A 19,569-nucleotide genomic window follows, 5' to 3' on the forward strand; every position below is an offset into this window, starting at 1 on the left:
AAGACTCTGTCTCAAATAAATAAACCAAAAGATGAAACGCTCTGTTCTCAAGCATTTCAGATGAGGGATACTTGACCACAGAATGATCTGTTTATGGATGAGGTTCAGAGTTACTCGCTCCTGGCGCAGGGTCATGGCTCTTGAGTGACAAAGCAGGATTTGAACCTAGGTCTTCCTTACTCAAGAGACTTTCAGTATGGCTGAAGCACCTGGAACATCTCAGAGGCCCATGGTCAGGTGGAGCTGATGGGACACGTTAATCCTCCTCACCATGTGGCTAGAATTCATTCCCACCTGAGCAAAGAGGCTGCCCCAAGATGGGCAGTGACTTGCCCAGGGTCACTGAGCTGTCCACTGGCACTGCAGCTCAGCCCAGGGACTCTTCACTCCATGCCAGGCCTCGGCCAGGAAAGGAAAGGTGTAGGAATAAGGAGCCTGCAAGAAAGGGAGAAGTCTCTTCCATCCCCTGAGGAGAGCAGGGTCAAAACCCTAACAGAAGGTCGGGCACAGTGGCTCACGCCTATAATCCCAGCACTTTGGGAGGTCAAGGTGGGAGGATTACTTTAGCCTAGGAGGTTGAGACCAGCTTGGCTAACATGGTGAAATACCTTCTCTACAAAAAAAAAATACAAAAATTAGCTGGGCGTGGTGATGTGCGCCTGTAGTTCCAGCTACTCGGGAGGCTGAGGTGGGAATGACTGAGCCCAGGAGGTTGAGGCTGCAGTGAGCTGAGATTGTGACTCCAGCCTGGTCAACACAGTGAGACCCTGTCTCAAAAAAAACAGTAACAGAAGGGGTTTTGCACCTAGGGTACTTAATTGGAATAAAGGGAAGAGACTGAGGACCATACCTCCCCTCCTGCAACCATCCTTCACTGCTGGGGACCCTGCTGCCTTGATATTCCTGATGGAGGAGGATCATTCCAGGAAGCCCACTGGTGGGAGAGGGGGATCACCATAACAGCAGCAGCATTTACTGAGTATTCCCGGTGCTGGGCACTCTAAAGTGCTTCTCAGCTATGAGATCATTTAACCCACAGGACAAGCCTATGCGGTGACTACTATTATCATCTTTATTTACCATATGGGAACATAAGGGAGCACAGAGAGGGTGAGTAACCTGCCCGGAGCCACAAAGCTGCCAAGAGTCAGAGCCAGGATCCAAGCCATGCTGTGCTCCAGGCCATCTCAACAGCAACTGTTCAACACCTCCTGTGTGCCAGGCCAGAGGCGGGGCACAGGAGGCAGATTGCTCCCAGGAGGGTCACTGCCAAGTGCTGCCTCAATGGTGCTTTCACTACTTTAGAAGTGTGGCGATAGTCATAGGTTTTAATTATTCTTCCACTCAAATACTCACAGAGCACACGTTCGGTACCAGGCACCCAGGAAACCACTGGTCACATCACCACTAATCCTTGCAGCCACCTGCTAAGTGGCTGTTAATACGATCATTCTCATTTTGCAGATAAGGATACTGAAGGGACAGAAGCTACCTTGCCAAGGCCTCAAAGCACTCGATGGGTTCACCGCGGTGGCCAGGAGGACGTTCCAGGCCAAAGTCACTGCCCCGGCCACTGGTTGGAGGAATGAGGAATTCTAGAGCTGAGAATGTCTAGTGAATGGTGGGAAGTGCTAGCGCCCCCCACCCCTCACCCAGGGCAAGCCGTGCCCATCCAAGAGCCAGGCAGACTTCAATATTTTGAAAATTAAACCATCAGGCAGACTAAGAAGAGTCTGAAATCACACAGGATCGCTGCAGGGGACAGGGTGATAGCCAATTCCAGCCCACAAGCCCCCTGAGGTGAGATGGGCTGAGCAGGAGTCACACCTGGGTTTGGTATGAGGAGGAGTAAGGAACAGAAAGGAACACTTCTTATAAGCCAACTACATGCCTGGGCCGGCTTGGTTATTTGTTAAATTTCTATATAAATCTGCATCCTGTGTGTCTCCAAAGAAAACTGGAGACAAGGATGGTAAAGTTAATTGAGAAAAGAACAGGAAATCAGGCAGTCCCACAGGAGGCCTGGGGTTCGCCAGCTCAAGGCCTTGGACAAGCTTGCCTTAATTTCCGTGAGTCTCAGTTGTTTGAAATGGGGTGGCAACCCCTACATCATGAGTTGCTGAGAAGGTGAGTGAAAAAATAATCCACATGAAAGGTAAATGGCAGTCATTGTCACCAGCCACCATCCCTGGGCCCACCTATAAAGGCCACATGTTTGAGGTGACTGTCCTGAGGTTGGTTGTGATAAATATCAGTTGACAAGGAAGGGCTCACATGGTAAGTTCATTCATTCCCTAGACGTTTTGCCAAGGGCTTACCACATGCCAGACACAGTTCCAGGGCCTGGGAAAATACTGTAAGGCAGACAAGTGCAGAAAGGGAAAAACAAGCTACAATAAAATACTTGTAGACGAGCTTGTTTCTATGGGTTTTTTTTTTAAAGCAGATATATTCATGGAAAGTTAAAGGATATGAATCAAAATGTTAACAGTGGTTACCTCTGTGTGGCACAGTTGCAGGTGATGGTTGTATTTTTTGCTTTATCTGTACTTTTCACAATTGACATATATTAAACAAAAAGAAAATACATATAAAGGGTATTTTTAAAAACTGGCTGAGATTCCCGGCACTCAAGGCAAAAAAGGAAACACTAAGAAACATCTCCCACAGGCCGAGTGCGGTGGCTCATGCCTGTAATCCCAGCACTTTGGGAGGTCGAGGCAGGCGGATCACCTGAGGTCGGGAGTTCGAGATCAGCCTGACCAACGTGGAGAAACCCATCTCTACTAAAAATACAAAATCAGCCAGGTGTGATGGCACATGCCTGTAATCCCAGCTACTCAGGAGGCTGAAGCAGGAAAATTGCCTGAACCCGGGAGGCAGAGGTTGCAGTGAGCCGAGATCACGCCATTGCACTCCAGCCTGGGCAACAAGAGCAGAACTCCATCTCAAAAAAAAAAAAGAAAGAAAGAAAGAAAGAAAGAAAGAAAAGAAGAAACATCTCCCATACCCGTTCCTCAAAAGCAGCAGTTTTTCCTCAGGACTAGAGTTTTACCTGTAGGACACTGAGAGATGTCACTGAAAATCCCTGAAACTGTTTCTCCATAAATGCAGACATGGGATGCTACAGGTGAGCCCTAAATGTTAGTTGAGTAAAGGAACGAGCGATCAAATACCAAACCTGTTCCCCCAGAGCAGTGGCTCCCAACCAGAGCTAATTTTGTCTAGGTCACATCCAGCAATGTCTACGAACTTGCTTTTACCGTCAGGGCCAGGACTTCTTTTAATTGTCAGGGCCGGGGGTGCCCCTGGCAAGCAGTGGTGAAGACCAGGGATGCTGCTAAACATTCTACAGTGCACAGGACAGACTCCACCGCAACAAAAATGTAGCCCCCAAATGCTCATAGTGGTGAGGTTGAGAAATCCTGTCTAGGGCATCGAGCCAGCAGCTGTATCAAAGAGGTAACCTGAGCCCAGGGAAGCGGTTGCAAAATGCTTTCTCTTTCCCCTCTCAGTTCAGGAGTCCTCATAATTCAGAGCATGAATCTGGATTTAGACCAACTGTAAGAATTTCTCTGCCTTAAATGGCAGATCGTGTCCCATAATAATACATGAATAAGACGGTACTTATCAGCATGGTGTGGTGCTTGATTGCTTGATAATTATTACTGTTATCATGGACTTTTTTTTTAGAACGTGGATTGCTTTCTACTAGATATTGGAGGGTTTTTCCATCTATGCATTTCTCCTCTATTAAGCTGAAAACTCCTCAAAGGCCCCATCCACATGTAAATTCCCTGGGTACGCCTCATCTCCAGGGTGTTTGGCAGAGCACCAACTCACAGTAGGCACTCAGTAAACATGGGACTCTATAAGCCCACCTTCCTGGGTCTCAGAGTGCAGGGAACACCTGCAAATGGGATCTCACACCAAGTGTGGTACGTGTGGCCCCAGTCTCAGCCTACAAGAGGAACCTTTCTGTCCCATGTCCTCCTCCTGTGCCCTTTCCTATTCCCTTCCCACCCAGACAGGACACACAGCAGTGTTGAAACTCACTTGTGCTCAGGGCACCACCCTGCCATCCCTTGGGGGAAGGGAGAGGGCCACTGATTAACTCAGAAAGGGCACAGCTCATTAGGAGAGACACAGCCACTAATAGCCCCAGGGGTCAAGCAAACAAAACTTACATGGGAGGGGGAGCTGATCCCCAGGTGGGCAGCTCCACCAGACTAGGAGCCCCTCTGCCCTGCCCACAGACTAGGGCAGGGTCTGTGTCCCACCTACCTCTCCAAACCTAGCTCAGAGCTGGAGGGGCTCTAGGAATATTTGTCATTGAGTGGGCAAGCGTCCAGGCACCCAGCTCTACAAGGTCAGGTTTGCAAATCTGCGTTTGCAGGGCAGCTCCGCCCCTGAACTGCTCCTGGGTTTCTTCATTATTTGGATTAATATCTGCCTCAAGGGAGTGAGAAGTTTACATAGAGATAATAATAATGATCCTGGTAATAATAACCGGGCGCTGCCTAAGTGCTGGGTGCTGTTCAGTGCACTCCTCATGTATTAGCTCATGTAATCCTCATGGTAAGACACCTGCCAAGTGCCTGACCAGCATTTGGTTCATTATAAGCACTCCATAAATAAGATTATTCCACCTACAAGAAGAAGGGAGTCACTCTTTTCTGTTCAACATTTAACTTGGAAAAAAAGCCGGGTGAGGAGGGGGGCGGGACGGAAAAGAGAGAGGTAGAAATCCTGGTAGAAGGAGGAGAGGAGGATTCGGGGAATCTGGCGCGGGTTGGGGGCACTGAACGGGAGACGAGGGTGGGGAAGTGAGATGTGTGGTGTGCTAAAAATAGAGATGCCCCTCGGGGGAAGCCAGCAAATTGCCAAGACCCAGTATTAGGAGTGAGGCGAGTGACTACGGAGGCTACTTTCTGAGCGTGGGAACCGGCAGGGCCCTCAAGGCACCCTACCCAGTCGCAGGATTCGGGAAAAGGGGTCCCCTCGCTAAAGGAAGGTACTACCTGAGGGAGACGGAGGGGGGAGGCTAAGAGATCTCAGTGGGAGACAGGCCTGGATGGGGAGTGGAGAGGACCCCCTGAGGAACCCGGCGGTGACAGGAGCAGCCTGAGGGTCTGGCAGGGAGAGAATGTGGCGCGGGGGACGCCAGTGACTCCCAGGTTCCCGGGCCCACGCGCGAGCTCGGGCCGCCCCAGGCCCCGTGCTCACTCACCCGGCCCGGGTCCAGGCGCGGGATAGCAGGGCGCGGTGGAGCGCGGGCGCCAGCAGCAGCATCTCAGGATCGCAGCGGGGTTGTTGGCTGGATTGCCCGCCCGGGCGCGGCTAGAAGGCAAGGCCCCGTCCGGAGCGCACCACCTGCACACCACCTCGATCCGTGGGGGGGAAACGGACCACCCCTACTGTCCTCCGAGCTCGAGATCAGTCAAAGTCCCCCTATATTTAGCTTCGGCTAATAAAAAAACTCTATGCGGCATAACAGGGGCATTACACAACACAGGGCAAGGGAACCCGAAAGCGAAGTCATGAAAGTCATAAGTTTTCCCCTTCTTTCTTTATGGTATGACCCGGGGGACATGGGGGGGGTGAACACCGCCGACCAATCAGAGTGACACATCGAAGCTTCTAACCCAATCAGCGGGGCGGGCCTGCTGCAGCCTTCCAATGTGGGGAAGAGCGGGGCTGAAAGAGCCAATTATATAATCGGAATGGGACAAGTGCTGAAGCGGGGCGGAAGGACTCACGGCGCCCGGCCCCCAGGGGTGACGCCCCGGGTGCGGCGAGAGTCAGACTGGCTTCTTTCAGGCTACCAGTGGCGGCTGCGAGGCTGGAAACCTGTCTGCTACCAGACTCCTCGACCCCGCAGGGCCACACCGCGGCCAGCCCCCTGCCTCTTCCCGGGGGCTGCAGCCCCTGGAATGAGCCTGCCTTCCAGCTTCTTGGCCAGGACCCAGCTGCCCTCCGGGGCCGACCAGTTTCCCAGCTTTCTTGCAGATTACGATCAATGCAAGATGAAACCCAGGCTGGCCAACGCTTAGCTTTTCCTTTAAAGCCTTTGGCCGTAAAACCAGTTGTTCCTGAGCCTTTTACCCCCATGTAAAAATTTCAGCTTTCTTTGCAAAAAGTTGTTTGCTTGGTAAACACTCGAATGCTATTTAAAACTTGGATTCTGAAGTGTTCTCTGATGACGAGGTCTCAGGGACCCAATCTATTTTACCTAATGTTATGTTTTTCCTTACTCTCTATTCTGTATTTATTTCTTCCAGCAGCATGAACTGGGCACCTGCTTAGGAGTCAGTTCCAATGCTAATTCTGGTTCCTCCGTAGGGCACCAGCCTTTCCGCGCCTCAGTTTCCTCATCTGTAAAACAGAGGTAATAATACCCAACTCAAAATGCCCCCCCAATGTTAGGCCACTTCTTTTTCTCCAGATTACACCATTTAAGATTCTTTGGGATAATTTTTTTTTGACCACTCATTTATATATTTTTATTTGGAAATGTTTATATCAGTATTTGGAGACACTAAATGTCATCAGTTATCATTAGTTTATTATAAAAGAGATATGGAAATTATTTACATGATGAAAGATTTCAGAACTTCAGTGGAATGGGCAGCTTCACATTGATGCCATTTCAATAGCGACTTATTTCAGTCTACGTACTTTCCAAGAATGTCACCACCACTAAATAGGAAATAATCCTTGTCATCTAGAACGACTTTGGTGCCTCCATATTCTGGGAGAAGAACTTTATCTCCAACTTTCACGCTAACTGGTTGAATCTCTCCACCCTTTCCTTTAGAACCCTATCCAACAGCGACTACTGTTGCTTGCAACACTTTTCCTTGAGAATTTTCTGGAAGCATAATGCCTCCTTTGGTTACAGTTTCAGCAGCACCAGAGCAGAGTACAAGTCTGAGGCTGAGGGAGTCATGGCAGGACAGGTGTTGAAAGGAGAATGTAAACACTTAAATGAAGAGCAGGAAAGGGAAACCACGTAAGTGCCAAGTATTAGGAATGGTGAAGAGCAAATTGGAGTTAGTGGCGGCTGTCTTCATCTTTGGAGAAGACCCTGGACAGGTGGGCTCAGTTCACGTTGGGGCAATGTTGCCCTGAACATACCTATTAACAAGAAAAACTGGTACGCTGGATAGCGTCAAATCCAGAGCCTGGGAAGGTGGCCTCCTGCGGGCACATTGGAAAGCCTGGAGGAATGGGGGCTTTGCGGTTAAAAGGACATAGTTCCAAACCAGCCCAAGCCAGTTACTCAGCCTGTCATCTCAGGTCCTCTGTTCCCCTTCAGTAAAATGTGTGTCATGAGTCCTGCTTTATCATCTTCCAAAGATTTTATTGTGAGCTACAAATGTAACAGGTGATATGAAATCCCCTATTTTATGGCCAAGAAGCTAATGAGTTTATTTGAGTGTTTCTGTGGCCCTCAGCCCTCTCACCCCTCCCCCACCACCAGATTCATCTTCTACTTAAAAACAAAAACAAAAAAGCACCATCCATTCTAAGACATTTCACTTTATTTAAAAGAAGCCAATATACAGGATATAAAGGGCATGATATTTACAACAGTACAGTAAACAGGTTGGTTTCCAGTAGGATCAGTAGTCTTTCGGTGAGTATAAATGCCCCCACTTCCCTGTGATGCTAGACCCAGCTGGCAGACAACAGCAACGGTGGGGCAGGATGGAACCATGGGTATAAAGTTTCCCTGGACGGGGCTAAAAATCAGGTAGATGCAAAAATGTCCACAAGGGGTCTTGCAGGGGAGGGCTTTGCCTGTTTCCTAGAGGGCTTGGGAGGGAGTGGTCTTGGTGAGGGATTTGCCCAGGACTAACACACAGCTCACCCTAACCCTGGAAATCTTCCATTCATAAAAAATTCCCTTCCAGAGAGATTCTGGCTTTACCTGCACCCACCCAGCCCCCTCTAGACTCCCCACTCCAGGAGAAATCTCTTCTAGAGCCAGAGCTCAGTGTCTCAAGGGGGAGGACCCGGGTCCTAGGAAACTCCCAGCACCTTGACCCCTCCCCCAGGCCCCTGCAGGGAACACAGCAAGGCTTGCAGCCCAGGCTCATCCCCGGCTGGGTTATGAGCATCTTTTGCTATTTCCAGTCCTGCTCCCGCTGCCTGACCACCTGGGCCCGCAAAGGCCCAGGCTCCAAGGAAGTCGTGTGCTCCCACTGTCACCCACGCTCTGCTGCCGCCTAACCCTCTCCCAACGAAGCTGGGCTGGAAAAGGATCTCGGCAGACCAGAGTCAGAGTAACTAATCAGAGCCTATCCTCCACAGCAGAGCTTGTCCCCTCCCTAGTGCCCCCTTGTCCCTTCCCCCACTCACCTCACTTCTGAATTTCCTGCAGCCCACAGATCCCCACCCCTCCCCCTCAGATCCCCACCCCAAAACTTCCAAGGAGCTGAGGGGTCAGAGGAGAGGAGAATGGGGTGAAGTGGGACCTATACTCTGCTGAAGCCGCTTATGGGTGTGGATAACTAGAAGTGAGGAAAGAAGGCAGGGAGAGGGGAACTGGGTTCTATTCAATCCAGCAACAACATGCGCTGTGTCTCGTCCACAGAAAAATGCTGGGCTATCACAACTGCCTACCCTAGATTAAAAAACCCTTGCTTTCACAAAAATAGATGAGAGTCTCTTGCTTTATAAATAGATTACATTTAGCTTAAGTTACATCTTACATTCTCCCCTACCCCACCTCCCATGCTCCCATTCCAAGCTTAAGTGGTTTCCTTCTCCCTAGGTCATCTGAGCTCCACCCACAGTGTTAGTCCACGATGGATTGATTGATCCTTCAGGGACCTCAGGACAAGAAAGAAAAATGTGTTGGCTTGCCAATAATTTTTTTCTCTGTTCAGAGTCTCAGAGGAGTGAGAGTGTGTGTGTGTGTGTGTGTGTATTTCACAACCAACCAGGCAGCCAAAAGGATGCTAGTCTTCCTGTCCCTCCCAATCCTCTGTTTGTATAAAACCCCAAAAAAATAGGAGACAGAGGGCAGTGCAGGAGAGCCCATCTGAGAACAATTCTAAAATACCAGTGTCAATATGACACTGGGCTTAGAAATAGAAAGTCAAAATTAAGTATTTACAGCTTTACAAAGGATGGACCAATTTGTCCCCGCTAGGACTGGTGCTGCCCCAGCGAGCGTTGGGGTCTTTCTTGGCAAGCTATGGGCTCATGATGAGGGGACAAGCAGGGCCCACTGGCAACTAACTGAAAAAAAGCATGTGGTGGAGAGGCAGGCAGTCGGGCAGGCCAGACCTAGGAACCAGCCCAGGAGGCAGGCCCATCACACCCTGGCTCTCCCTCTCCACCCGTCTGCCTCGAGTCCTCACTCCCAAGAGGAGAGCCGATATTAAAAGCCAGCAGGAAGGGCCTCTCAGGTCAGGATCTCTTTCTGGCTCCTGCAATGTTCAAACTCACTAGAGTACCCTAGTCCTCAAAGACAAATGGCCTATGTATACAAAGAGGAAAGCAAAACCAATATTACCAGACACCGATCACCACAGCAACCTGAGTTACCCTCCAGCGCCAACACTGCTGCCTTGCAGTCTTAACTCTAAAGATATGTCTGTCACCCTCCCACCACCTTGGGGAACAACCCAGGGCTGGCTTCCACGCTGCCCATGGAACTCCCACACCACGCCCTGGACGGAGGAGACCTGCGAGGGTGGACGTTTTCCTGCCCTCATGGAAACGGAAAATCTTTTTAGCAGCTGAGGTCCAAGCCCAACTGGCTCTGATAACCTTTGGTTAAAATAAAAATTCAACAACAATAACAACAATAACCAGGTATGTTTGAACCCTGTAACCTTTAGGACACGGGTCAGTGAGGAGGAGAGAGAAGGGCTGTCTCTCTTCCAAAACCATTGCCCCTCCAAATACCTGCCAAAGGTAACTGTTTGGCTAAGAAGAGATGCTGACTATGGAAGCCTCACAGCCAGACTGCCACAGGGGGCCCGTGGGAGGTGTCCCCAGCAAAAGAAAACAAAGGAAAAAAACTCATGACGAAGGCCACCAAATCGTGATAAATTATATCACACGAAGTCACGAGCACATTCTCACGCACGCTCTCTCTCTCGTTACATATATCTACTATGTACAGAATTTTTAAGACTGTAACACATGTAGGGGAAACAGAAAAGAGAGAAGACCCTTAAAGGCCATGGAACCCTGGGGACCACGATCCCAGTCAAACCCAGAGCCCCCTCCTCTGCCTCCGGACAAGGCAGAGAGACAGGAGTTCTAGTCCTTGGGCACATTTTGCTACTTTGACCACTAGAGGGAGCTCCCAGGACAACAAAAAGTTAAAATCAGCAACAGACCCACTGCAGTGAGTACAAAAAGAAGTTTAAAAATAATAATAAAGCAAAGCCTGCTCAGCTGGCTCCAAGCTGAGACGTGGGGGGAGAGGGGAGGGTCACAACACAGTGCCCTTCAGCTCAGGCCCACTCAAGCCATTCAAGTCTTGGGGGATGCTGGCTCAGATCAACACCCCAACTGGCCAGAGGAGGGAACCGCTGAGAGAGGCTTGTGTGCGTCCAGGAGCGGAGAAAGGATGGCCCTCACTCCAGCTCCTGCCCTGCCAGCAGTCCACCCTGCCTCTCTCCTGCCAGCGGCCAAAAGTGGGCAACTGCCAGACAGTCCTCACCCAAGGTGGGTAGAAGGGAGCAGAGACCAGACCCAGCCCCTTCAGACTTTCTCACAGAGAAATTACAGATCTCTAACCCTCTATTGTTCGCTGGCGAGGGAGGGAAGAACATCAAGTCATCAGGGCAGTAAAAGATCCCCTCCGCCCCTGCCCTGAACCCACAGAGGCCACAGAGAGCAAGTGGTCAGGCAGGCCAGTGCCATGCGGGAACCCCGGGCTCATGACCGACCTTGGCCAAACCCACGCTGCCCAGTCCGTGCTGCGACACAGATCACCCTCAGCCCGGCCTCCCTCCAGCTCCAGGAGAAGTCCTGCCTTCCACGAGGATATAAGGCAAGCTGCTTTTGTTGTTTGTTTTGTTTTTTGCATAGTAGTTTAAACACAGTGAGGCCCCACCTTCCCCTCACAGTGCCTTGTCCCTTCAACTTTGCCACTCCATCCCCCTGCAAAAAATTAAACATTTGTCTTCCTTCCCTTCTTTCTACTTGTCTCTCCTTCAGAGACTGAGAAAATTGGGGTGGTCCCTACCCAGGCCCAGAAAGTTTACATAGGCAAGCGACTCCTTCCTGGGGGTCGGCAGAGCACCCCAAGCCCCCAGGCTGGTTTGGGCTGGCTTGAGAGGAAGGGAGGGCGCAGCCCATGGCCAATCAGAGGAGCAGGTGGGACGGATGGCAGAAACCACATTACACTACACCTGGCTGGCCCCGCCCTCACCTTAGAATTCTGTATAAAAACACCTGCTAGGAATAATTCTTTGGAGCTCAAAGTGGCTCAGCTTAAGGGAGAAGGCACAGTTAACACTGCAAAGTCCGCACAGAAGTCTGCATTTGTAATGTGGAGAACAATAGAAATTGACAGCACCATTCCTTGGGTGGGTGGGGAATGGGGACGGGGCACCCATTGGTGGTGTGGAAGGAAGGAAGGAAGCAGCAGTCCCTCGGGGCCTCCAGAGAAGGGAGGGCAGAGAAAGTCTGTGTGGTGCGGCTTCGAACCCCACTCCGAGGGGCCTTCCTGGACCCATGAGGAGAGGGGGCAGGGCCCCATCACCAAGACCAGCAGGCACGCAGGGCCTCAGTCATCAGCTGACCATGGGCTCCACATCTGCCTCCCGCTCGAACTCATCCTGGATCTCGTCTGTACTTCCTGAGTCGCTGCTGGCCACAGAGCTGGGGGACGGTGAATTCCTGAGAAGCACAAGAAGATGGAGAAACTCAGAGAGCAGCCCTGGGCCCTTGAAGAGCCAAGGAATGCGAAGGCCAAGCTGCCACCTCTATAATATCTCCCCATGGAGAGGCCTCGCCCTGAGCTCCTACCCTTACTCAGCCATCCTTAGGATCCTGTAAGCTCATGAGATAACCCCCTGCACTGGCCTTACTTGGTCTAGGTGTGTTGGCTTCTCTAGAAAGAAAACCCCTTGGGAGCTGGACCATGGATCAAGCTTGGCTATTACCCTCCAAGCACCTCACCCAGGTCTGGGCACATAGAAGGTGCTCAGTAAACCCTGGATGACTCAGAGCTCAAAGGGAGGCCACACAGGATACAGGTAACATCACTGGGCTGGAGTTCTAATTCTATCTCAGATGAGCTGGGGATGGGGAAGCCTGGGCAAGCTGCTTAACCTGCCTAAGTGTCTGCTCTTCTATCTGAATAATGGACATAACAACAGTGGGTTCTGGGGGTTCAAGGAGTTAAAGGTCTGACCAGCAAGGCCACAACCCTGCACACAGATCTGCCCCTGACAGAGCTGTCCCTCCCTCTTGGACAGTAATGCATCAGAATGAGGAAAACAGTGACAATGTATTTGTGCTGTGTGATAAACTCTCTACGTATTAGCTCATTCTCAGCCTGGCTGTCCCCCAACAAGGCTGAGTGTCCTTGAAGACAGGGGTTCTGTCTTTGTGGGCCATGCCTGACACATGTGTCTCCTGGGGACAGGCCCTGGGTTGGAAGAAGGTGATATAGTTTGGCTGTGTCCTCACTCAAATCTCATCTTGAATTGTAGTTCCCATAATCCCCACGTGTCGTGAGAGGGACCAGGCAGAGATAACTGAATCATGGAGGGCGAGGTTTCCCCCATCCTGTTCTCATATAGTGAGTTAGTTCTCATGAGATCTGATGGTTTTATAAGGGGGTTCCCCCTTTGCCAGGCAGTCATTCCCTCCCCTGCCACCCTGTGAAGAGCTGCCTTCTGCCATGACTGTAAGTTTCCTGAGGCCTCCCCAGCCATGTGGAAGTGTGAGTCCATTAAACCGCTTTCCTTTATAAATTACCCAGTCTCAAGCAGTTTTTCCCTTTTTTTTTTTCTTGAGATGGGGTCTTGCTATGTTGCTATGTTGCCCAGGCTAGTCTCGAACTTCTGGGCTCAAGCGATCCTCCCACCTCAGCTTCCCAAAGTGCTGGGATTACAGGTGTGAGCCACCACCCAGCCTCAGGCAGTTCTTCATAGCACCATGAGAACAGACTAATACAGACGGGAAAGGAAGGGAAATTGCTTCCTACAGACACTCCAAATGGGAGCATGCCCTTCCCACCTCCTCTGCTCCCCAGTTCAGCAGAAAATAAGGCTTAAGCTTTCTGAGGGCCCCACCATCTTGCACAGAGCAGGCCTTTGACATGTATCTATTGAATCAACAGGGGCAGGGTAGTGGTGGGACTTGCATAAGATTAGATATGTAAGGCATCTAGCACAAAGGTGTGCCAATAGTCACGGATGGATGGATGGATGGACAGATGGGGAGAGAGATGGGTTGGGAGCATGAAACATGGCCAGGCTGTAAGTTGCAGGCTCAGGAGTTTCCCTCCAAGGACGCCATAGCTGAATCCCCTGGGTGGATGGGCGGGTACCTGTCTGCGGAGCCTTTGATGAGCCGGCGGCAGGTCTCCATCTGCACGTCCAGGCCTCGCTTCATGCTGCACATCTCCATGTACTCGTGCAGGTGTCGGTTCATGTCGCTCTTGGCTGTGGCCAGCTCCAGCTGGGAGGAACCAAAGAGGAATAAGCGTGAGCCAAGTCATCCTCGTGGCAGAAGCCTTAGCAACCTCCCCTCCTGGACTCCTCAGGGATGGCGCCATGCCGTCAGGACCCTGCCTTCTGGACATCAACCTCCCTCGCCCTCTACTCTCTGCACACGGGTCCCCATCCTATAGAACTCCTTCTGGCCAAAGGGGAATGGTTGCTTAGCAACCCCAGCAGCAGCCTGGCTCTGATATATCCCACCCAGTTGGGAGAACTCAGCATCGCTGGGCTCCTTTATCCAGACCTGATCACAAAAATCCTGAAGTCTTTTTCATGTTTCTGACCCTTGTCCTCTATGAAGTGATACTTCCTCTAGGAAAGGAGCTGGGCTTGCCTTTCTCCTGCATAATAGCGATGACTGTCATTTACAGAAGTGATCACGTGCGCAGCCTCTGAAGCCAGACAGAATTACACTTCAATGCTGCTTCCTGGCTGCAAGGCCTTGAGCAAGTCACTTGGTCTCTTCCAACCTCATCTCCTCCCCTATAAAAGGGGTGCATGGTGCCTACTGCATAGGGTAGAGGTGAGGATACTGGGCGTCCACAGCACCTAGCGTCACTCTGTATCACTCCAGTGTCAGCTCTGTGGTTATCATGGGATCATCATCTCAGCTATGTAATTTTTTTTTTTAGGAAACTGAGGCCCCAAGAAGAATGTGACTCGCCCCGAGGTCTCCTGACTCCCGATCCTGTGCCTGCCCCACTCTACCAGTCCCTGCCCATGACACATGGCCATTTGATCACCAGGATCTCAACCGTGTGGACCTCAGGAGAGCCTCACGAGTGGGCTCCACGTTCCGAGCCCTCACCTCAATCTGTCCTATCGTTTCCTGGTACTCTTTGTCTCTCGTCTTGAAGAAGGATTCGGTCTCGTGGATCAAGTTGCCCAAGTTTTCCTCTTGCTGGGGAAATAGAACAAAGAAGAGCATTTATTTTATTTCTTTTTACTTATTTATTTATTTATTTTTTTGAGACAGAGTCTTTCTCTGTCAACCAGGCTGGAGTGCAGAGGTACAGTCTCAGCTCACTACAACCTCTGCTTCCTGAGTTCAAGTAATTCTCCTGCCTCAGCCTCCCAAGTAGCTGAGATTACAGGTGCATGTCCCCAGGCCTGGCTAATTTTTGTATTTTTAGTAGAGATGGGGTTTCACCATGTTGGCCAGGCTGGTCTCAAACTCCTGGGCTCAGGTGATCAGCCCACCGCAGCCTCCCAAAGTGCTGGGATACCAGGCGTGAGCCACCGTGCCCAGCCCAAAGGGGACAGTTTAGCTGGGTGGTGGGGACCGTAGGAAAATAACAGGGCTGAGGGATCATTGAAAGGAGGTGCCCCCCAGGCCCCTAGTCCCCAGCCTTTGGGAAGCCAGGCCCTGGGCTCACCTCGCCCTGCAGGTCAATGGTCGGATTGCAGTTGGTGAAATCCTCCCAGAGCAGCAGCGTGTCTTCATTCTCTTCCCACGTCAGGCTGTCACAGTCGTCGTCAAAGTCAAAGGTCTCCCGCCTATGGGGATGACACCAGAGGGCATGAATGAACAGAAGCCAGGCTCCAGGGACACATACAGGGGAGAGAAAGGGGCAGCTGCCCAGTAGGCACACATCTTCAAGGCTGTCCTCAGAAAAGACAGGGTGGTTGCCAAAAGCGACATTCACCTTATCCAGAAGGCGTTTAACTCTTTTAAAATGCAGAATGTATTTATGTATTGTTTCTACAATTAAAAATGTGTATTTCTTTTAAATGTCAGGCTTTAATTGGGACTAAAGATATTTTCCTCCAAGTCCAATCTTGCAATTTTCCTCACTCATTTAACAGCTATTTCTTGAGCCCCTAGTTTGAGTGAGGTGCTCAATATAGTATCTTCTCTGCAATTTGGAAAGGTTGGTATTATTCCTGTTTTACGGATGAAGAAATTGTGGCTCAGAAAGGAAAACCCAGCTGTCTAAAGCCACATAGCTAGCAGGTAGCAGAAACGGGCTAGAATGCCAGACCTTTCTGTTTCCTACAGCTTTTTCCTCCCCATCGAGACACTCTCCAAGCACCCATTAGGTGCTGGGCACTGGACCCGCCACTCAGCATACAGCAAAGTGCAACACCCTCAAAACAATTCCACCCTCACAACAATTCCACCCTCAAAACCCTGTGAGGTAAGCATAACTATCATTTCCATTTGCAGGTGAGGAAATGGAGGCTCAGAGGGATTCAATGGCCTTCTAGACCAATAAATGCTAGAAATGAGATTTGAATTTAAAGCCTGGGGGATGTCAAGGCCTCCCTGTTGGCTAGAACGGGAAGGAGGCTGCCCAACCCTGTGGGTTTCCCTGGGACTAAGGGGCCTCCCAAGATGCACTGGTCACACCTCCTGGAGGAGAGCCACAGATCAGCCCATCTCACACACACCTCTTTCCAAGGGGAAGACTGCATCTGTAGGAGTGAAATCACTTGAGCTAGTGCATCGACAGCACAGGACGGTGTGGACTCTGTCTCCAGGCTGCCATCCCAGGGATCCCCCCATTGCCTACACCCCCTCAACTCCTTCCTGGATCCTCCAGGGCAATCAGTGTTCCCAACGGACTGGGTTGGGGACTGGGCAGGTCCCAAGAAGAATGTCTGGTAAAAAGCTGCCTCAAGGCCGGGCGTGGTGGCTCATGCCTGTAATCCCAGCACTTTGGGAGGCCAAGGAGGGCAGATCACGAGGTCAGGAGATAGAGACCATCCTGGCCAATATAGTGAAACCCCATCTCTACTAAAAAAAACAAAAAATAATTGGGCATGGTGGTGGGCACCTGTAGTCCCAGCTATTCAGGAGACTGGGGCAGGAGAATCGCCTAAACCCGGGAAGCGGAAGTTGCAGTGAGCCAGGATTATGCCACTGCACTCAGCCTGGAGACAGAGCTAGACTGTCTCAAAAAAAAAAAAAAAAAAAAAAAAAGCTGCCTCAAGCGCCCCCTGGAGTCAAGGCCGGGCCAGCTCCCCTGCAAAAGCCATTCCCACAGGAGCCCGTAGGTGGCTCTGCGAGTCCAGGGACCAGAGCTGGGAGGCGGGTGCTGGAGAGGGCCGCGTGGCCGGGAGCCACTGGGATCCAGCCATCACTGCATCACACACACACTCGACTCCTGACTTCACTTCCTTCCCAGCGTCTGGGATCTGAAGGAAGCCCCAGCCGAGGGACAGGAAGCCAGGAAGGACAGGAAGACCGGCAAGAGAAAGGACTCAGAAGAAGCCCCCCTTCGCAAATCTGGAGGGTGGGGCTGAGGAGGAGCCTTGGCCCTGGTAGGGGAGAGCCCCACATTCCCCTCTTCTTGGTCTGAAGCCCAAGCAACTGACTTGGATCAAAACAAAACACAACCCTAACATGGCTGCATTATTCAAACACTTCATCAGATCCGACCGGGGCAGCCTAGCTAGGGTCCTGCCCACCGCTAGGGGAGATGTCTGTCCGTGAGAAAGGCCCAGGGCCCCACCTGGGGTGGGGTCAGGGCAGCCCACACAGAACTGCAGAATGGGGCTTGGGGGTGATCAAAGTGATCAGAGCTTTTGTTGTTTTAACTCAGGTGACTTTACAACCAGCTAAACCTAATTCCAAACTGAACCCCATTCATCCCTGTCAACATCGAGGCACCCGCTCCTACAGCTGGTGTCGCCCGACTTGGATCTGAATCCTCTTTCTACACACTGGAGCCTTTGCCCGTGGGCCCCTGGCTTCCACTCCGGTCTGTCTTCCTTTGTAGCTCACCCCATTCCAGGTCGGCTTGACAATGCCCTGGGCACTTTATAAAAGCACGGACAACAATTTCTTCAGATAAGTCCTTTAATTCAACCACATGGACCCAGCCTGGGATCTCCGGGACATACAATCCTGTCTTAGACTCAGAAATGCCCAGGGCAATGTTTAGAAAACCTAGATCCAACCGCTGGTTCTTTTCAAAAGCCTGTCTTGGCCAGGCACAGTGGCTCAGGCCTATAATTCCAGCACTTTGGGAGGCCATGGTAGGCGGATCACTTCAGGCCAGGAGTTTGAGAACAGCCTGGGCAACATGGTAAAAACCCCATCTCTACTGAAAAAATCCAAAAGAAATTTAGGCAGGTATGGTGGTGCGTGCCTGTAGTCTCAGCTACTTGGGAGGCTGAGGCAGGAGCATCACTTGAACCTGGGAGGCAGAAGCTGCAGTGAGCTGAGATCACACCACTGCACTCTAGCCTGGGTGACAAAGCAAGGCTCTGTCTCAAAAAAAAAAAAAAAAAAAGCCCCTCTTGGCAGGCAGCAAAAGATGAGAATATGAGATGGGGGGGTGTCATAAGATGAATCAAGAATCTAGGGGTCTCCTTATCACCCTCAAATAGCAAACCCCCAAAATACAGCCCCCATCTCAGTTCTGTTTCAGGGGAATGGTGGGTCCAGGAAATATCAGGCAAAAGAGTTCCTGTCCCCACCCAGTTCCAACCCTGCCCCTGGCTCCTGTATACCTTAAAAGTCAGCCTGGAATAGGGACAGAAGAGGGAATTCTCTTCCAAGCATGGTGTAGGCGACAAAGCCCTGGACCAAGAGTTGGGGACCTGGCCCTGTCCTCACTCCATGTCTGTGCCCCTCTCTGTGCCCATTCCCTCATCTGAACGTCAGGAGTGAGCTCCGGACTATGGAATTCTGAGTCAGCCTCAGAGCTCTGCAGGAAGGTTAGGAGAGCCCATGTCCCTGGCTTTTGAAACATGTGATGTCAGAGGTGTCTGCTAGAAGGAGCAGCCCTCTCTTGGGTGGGGGTGGTTCTGGGAGGTGGCAGGGCCTCCTAGAGCTCTGATTGGTAGCATTTGCCAATTTCCTGCAATGGCAAATTTTAAGCTACTAATATAACATCACTGAGACTGGAGTGGACATAGCAGCTTCTAAGAGCTGGCACCAGCAGGCTCGCCCATCACTGACCATACCCAGCTCAGACCCTGCCAGCACCCCAAGCCGCATTTCCTTCTGAGAGCTCAATAGAGTGGGAGGTGGGCCTGGCTCTGAATCCCAGCTTGGCCACATACTAGCTGAGCAGTGTTGGCCAAGTCCCTTCTCCTCTCAGTCTGTTTCCTCATCTACAAAAGGGGAGTGATCAGCCATCTCCTAGGTTGGGCATCTGGAGTCAGTGAAGTGGTATTTGTGAAGCACCCTCCAAGTGAACATCAGGAGCCATTTCTGTAACCCATGTGGTCAACTCAGCCAGCCCGCCAAGGCAAACTAGTGCAGGTGGGTCTGTCTAAGCTCTGCTCAAGAATGGCCCACAGGCTAGGCGTGGTGGCTCATGCCTATAATCCCAGCACTTTGGGAGGCTGAGATGGGCAGATCCCTTGAGGTCAGGAGTTCGAGACCAGCCTGGCCAACACGGTGAAACCCCATCCCTACTAAAAATACAAAAATTAGCCAGGCATCATGGTGCATGCCTGTGATCCCAGCTACTCAAGAGGCTGAGGCAGGAGAATAGCTTGAACCCAGGAGGTGGAGGTTGCAGTGAGCCGAGATCGCACCACTGTACTCCAGTCTGGGTGACAGAGTGAGACTCTGTCTCAAAAAAAAAAAAAAAAAGAATAGCCTACAAATAAGACCGCCACTGCCACTGTCCCTTCTGGGCTCATGACATCCTCAGACACAGACATGTCTACATGTGACCAGGGAGGGGAGAGCCCAGCCCCTGCATCTCATAAGCAAGAACACCCTTCCTCCCACAGCTTTTTCAGAGGAAGCTTTCAAAGGAAAGGCAGGAGAATGGTAGAGAACATAAAGGATGGTGTTGAACAGAGGAATATGTGCCTGCCCAGATTCAGCAGCCGCCACCCAGCACTGTGAACTGTGCCCCAGGCTCAGCAATGCCTACCCTCCTCAAGCTTCCTAGAGAGGCTG

General features: G+C 51.2%; 2 protein-coding genes across 2 annotated transcripts in view; both read right to left on the reverse strand.

Moving 5' to 3' along the window:
* Window positions 1-5,529, reverse strand: part of ALDH4A1 (aldehyde dehydrogenase 4 family member A1) — a 31,946-nt gene extending 26,417 nt beyond the window's left edge. Inside the window, exon 1 of the mRNA XM_012440085.2 lies at window positions 5,231-5,529. Within this exon, the coding sequence (XP_012295508.2) occupies window positions 5,231-5,292 (62 nt within the window). The 5' untranslated portion in view covers window positions 5,293-5,529. The remainder of the gene's footprint in view (window positions 1-5,230) is intronic.
* A 1,993-nt stretch (window positions 5,530-7,522) lies between these two features.
* IFFO2 (intermediate filament family orphan 2) overlaps window positions 7,523-19,569 on the reverse strand; it is a 52,564-nt gene continuing 40,517 nt past the window's right edge. Inside the window, exons 6-9 of the mRNA XM_021668386.2 lie at window positions 15,080-15,200; window positions 14,512-14,604; window positions 13,532-13,662; window positions 7,523-11,871 (exon numbers count right to left, since the gene is read on the reverse strand). Of these exons, the coding sequence (XP_021524061.2) occupies window positions 11,766-11,871; window positions 13,532-13,662; window positions 14,512-14,604; window positions 15,080-15,200 (451 nt within the window). The 3' untranslated portion in view covers window positions 7,523-11,765. The remainder of the gene's footprint in view (window positions 11,872-13,531; window positions 13,663-14,511; window positions 14,605-15,079; window positions 15,201-19,569) is intronic.

Source organism: Aotus nancymaae, unplaced genomic scaffold (assembly GCF_030222135.1).
Source record: "Aotus nancymaae isolate 86718 unplaced genomic scaffold, 86718_ANA_hifiasm-v0.15.2.pri h1tg000053l, whole genome shotgun sequence".
Classification (NCBI taxonomy): domain Eukaryota; kingdom Metazoa; phylum Chordata; class Mammalia; order Primates; family Aotidae; genus Aotus; species Aotus nancymaae.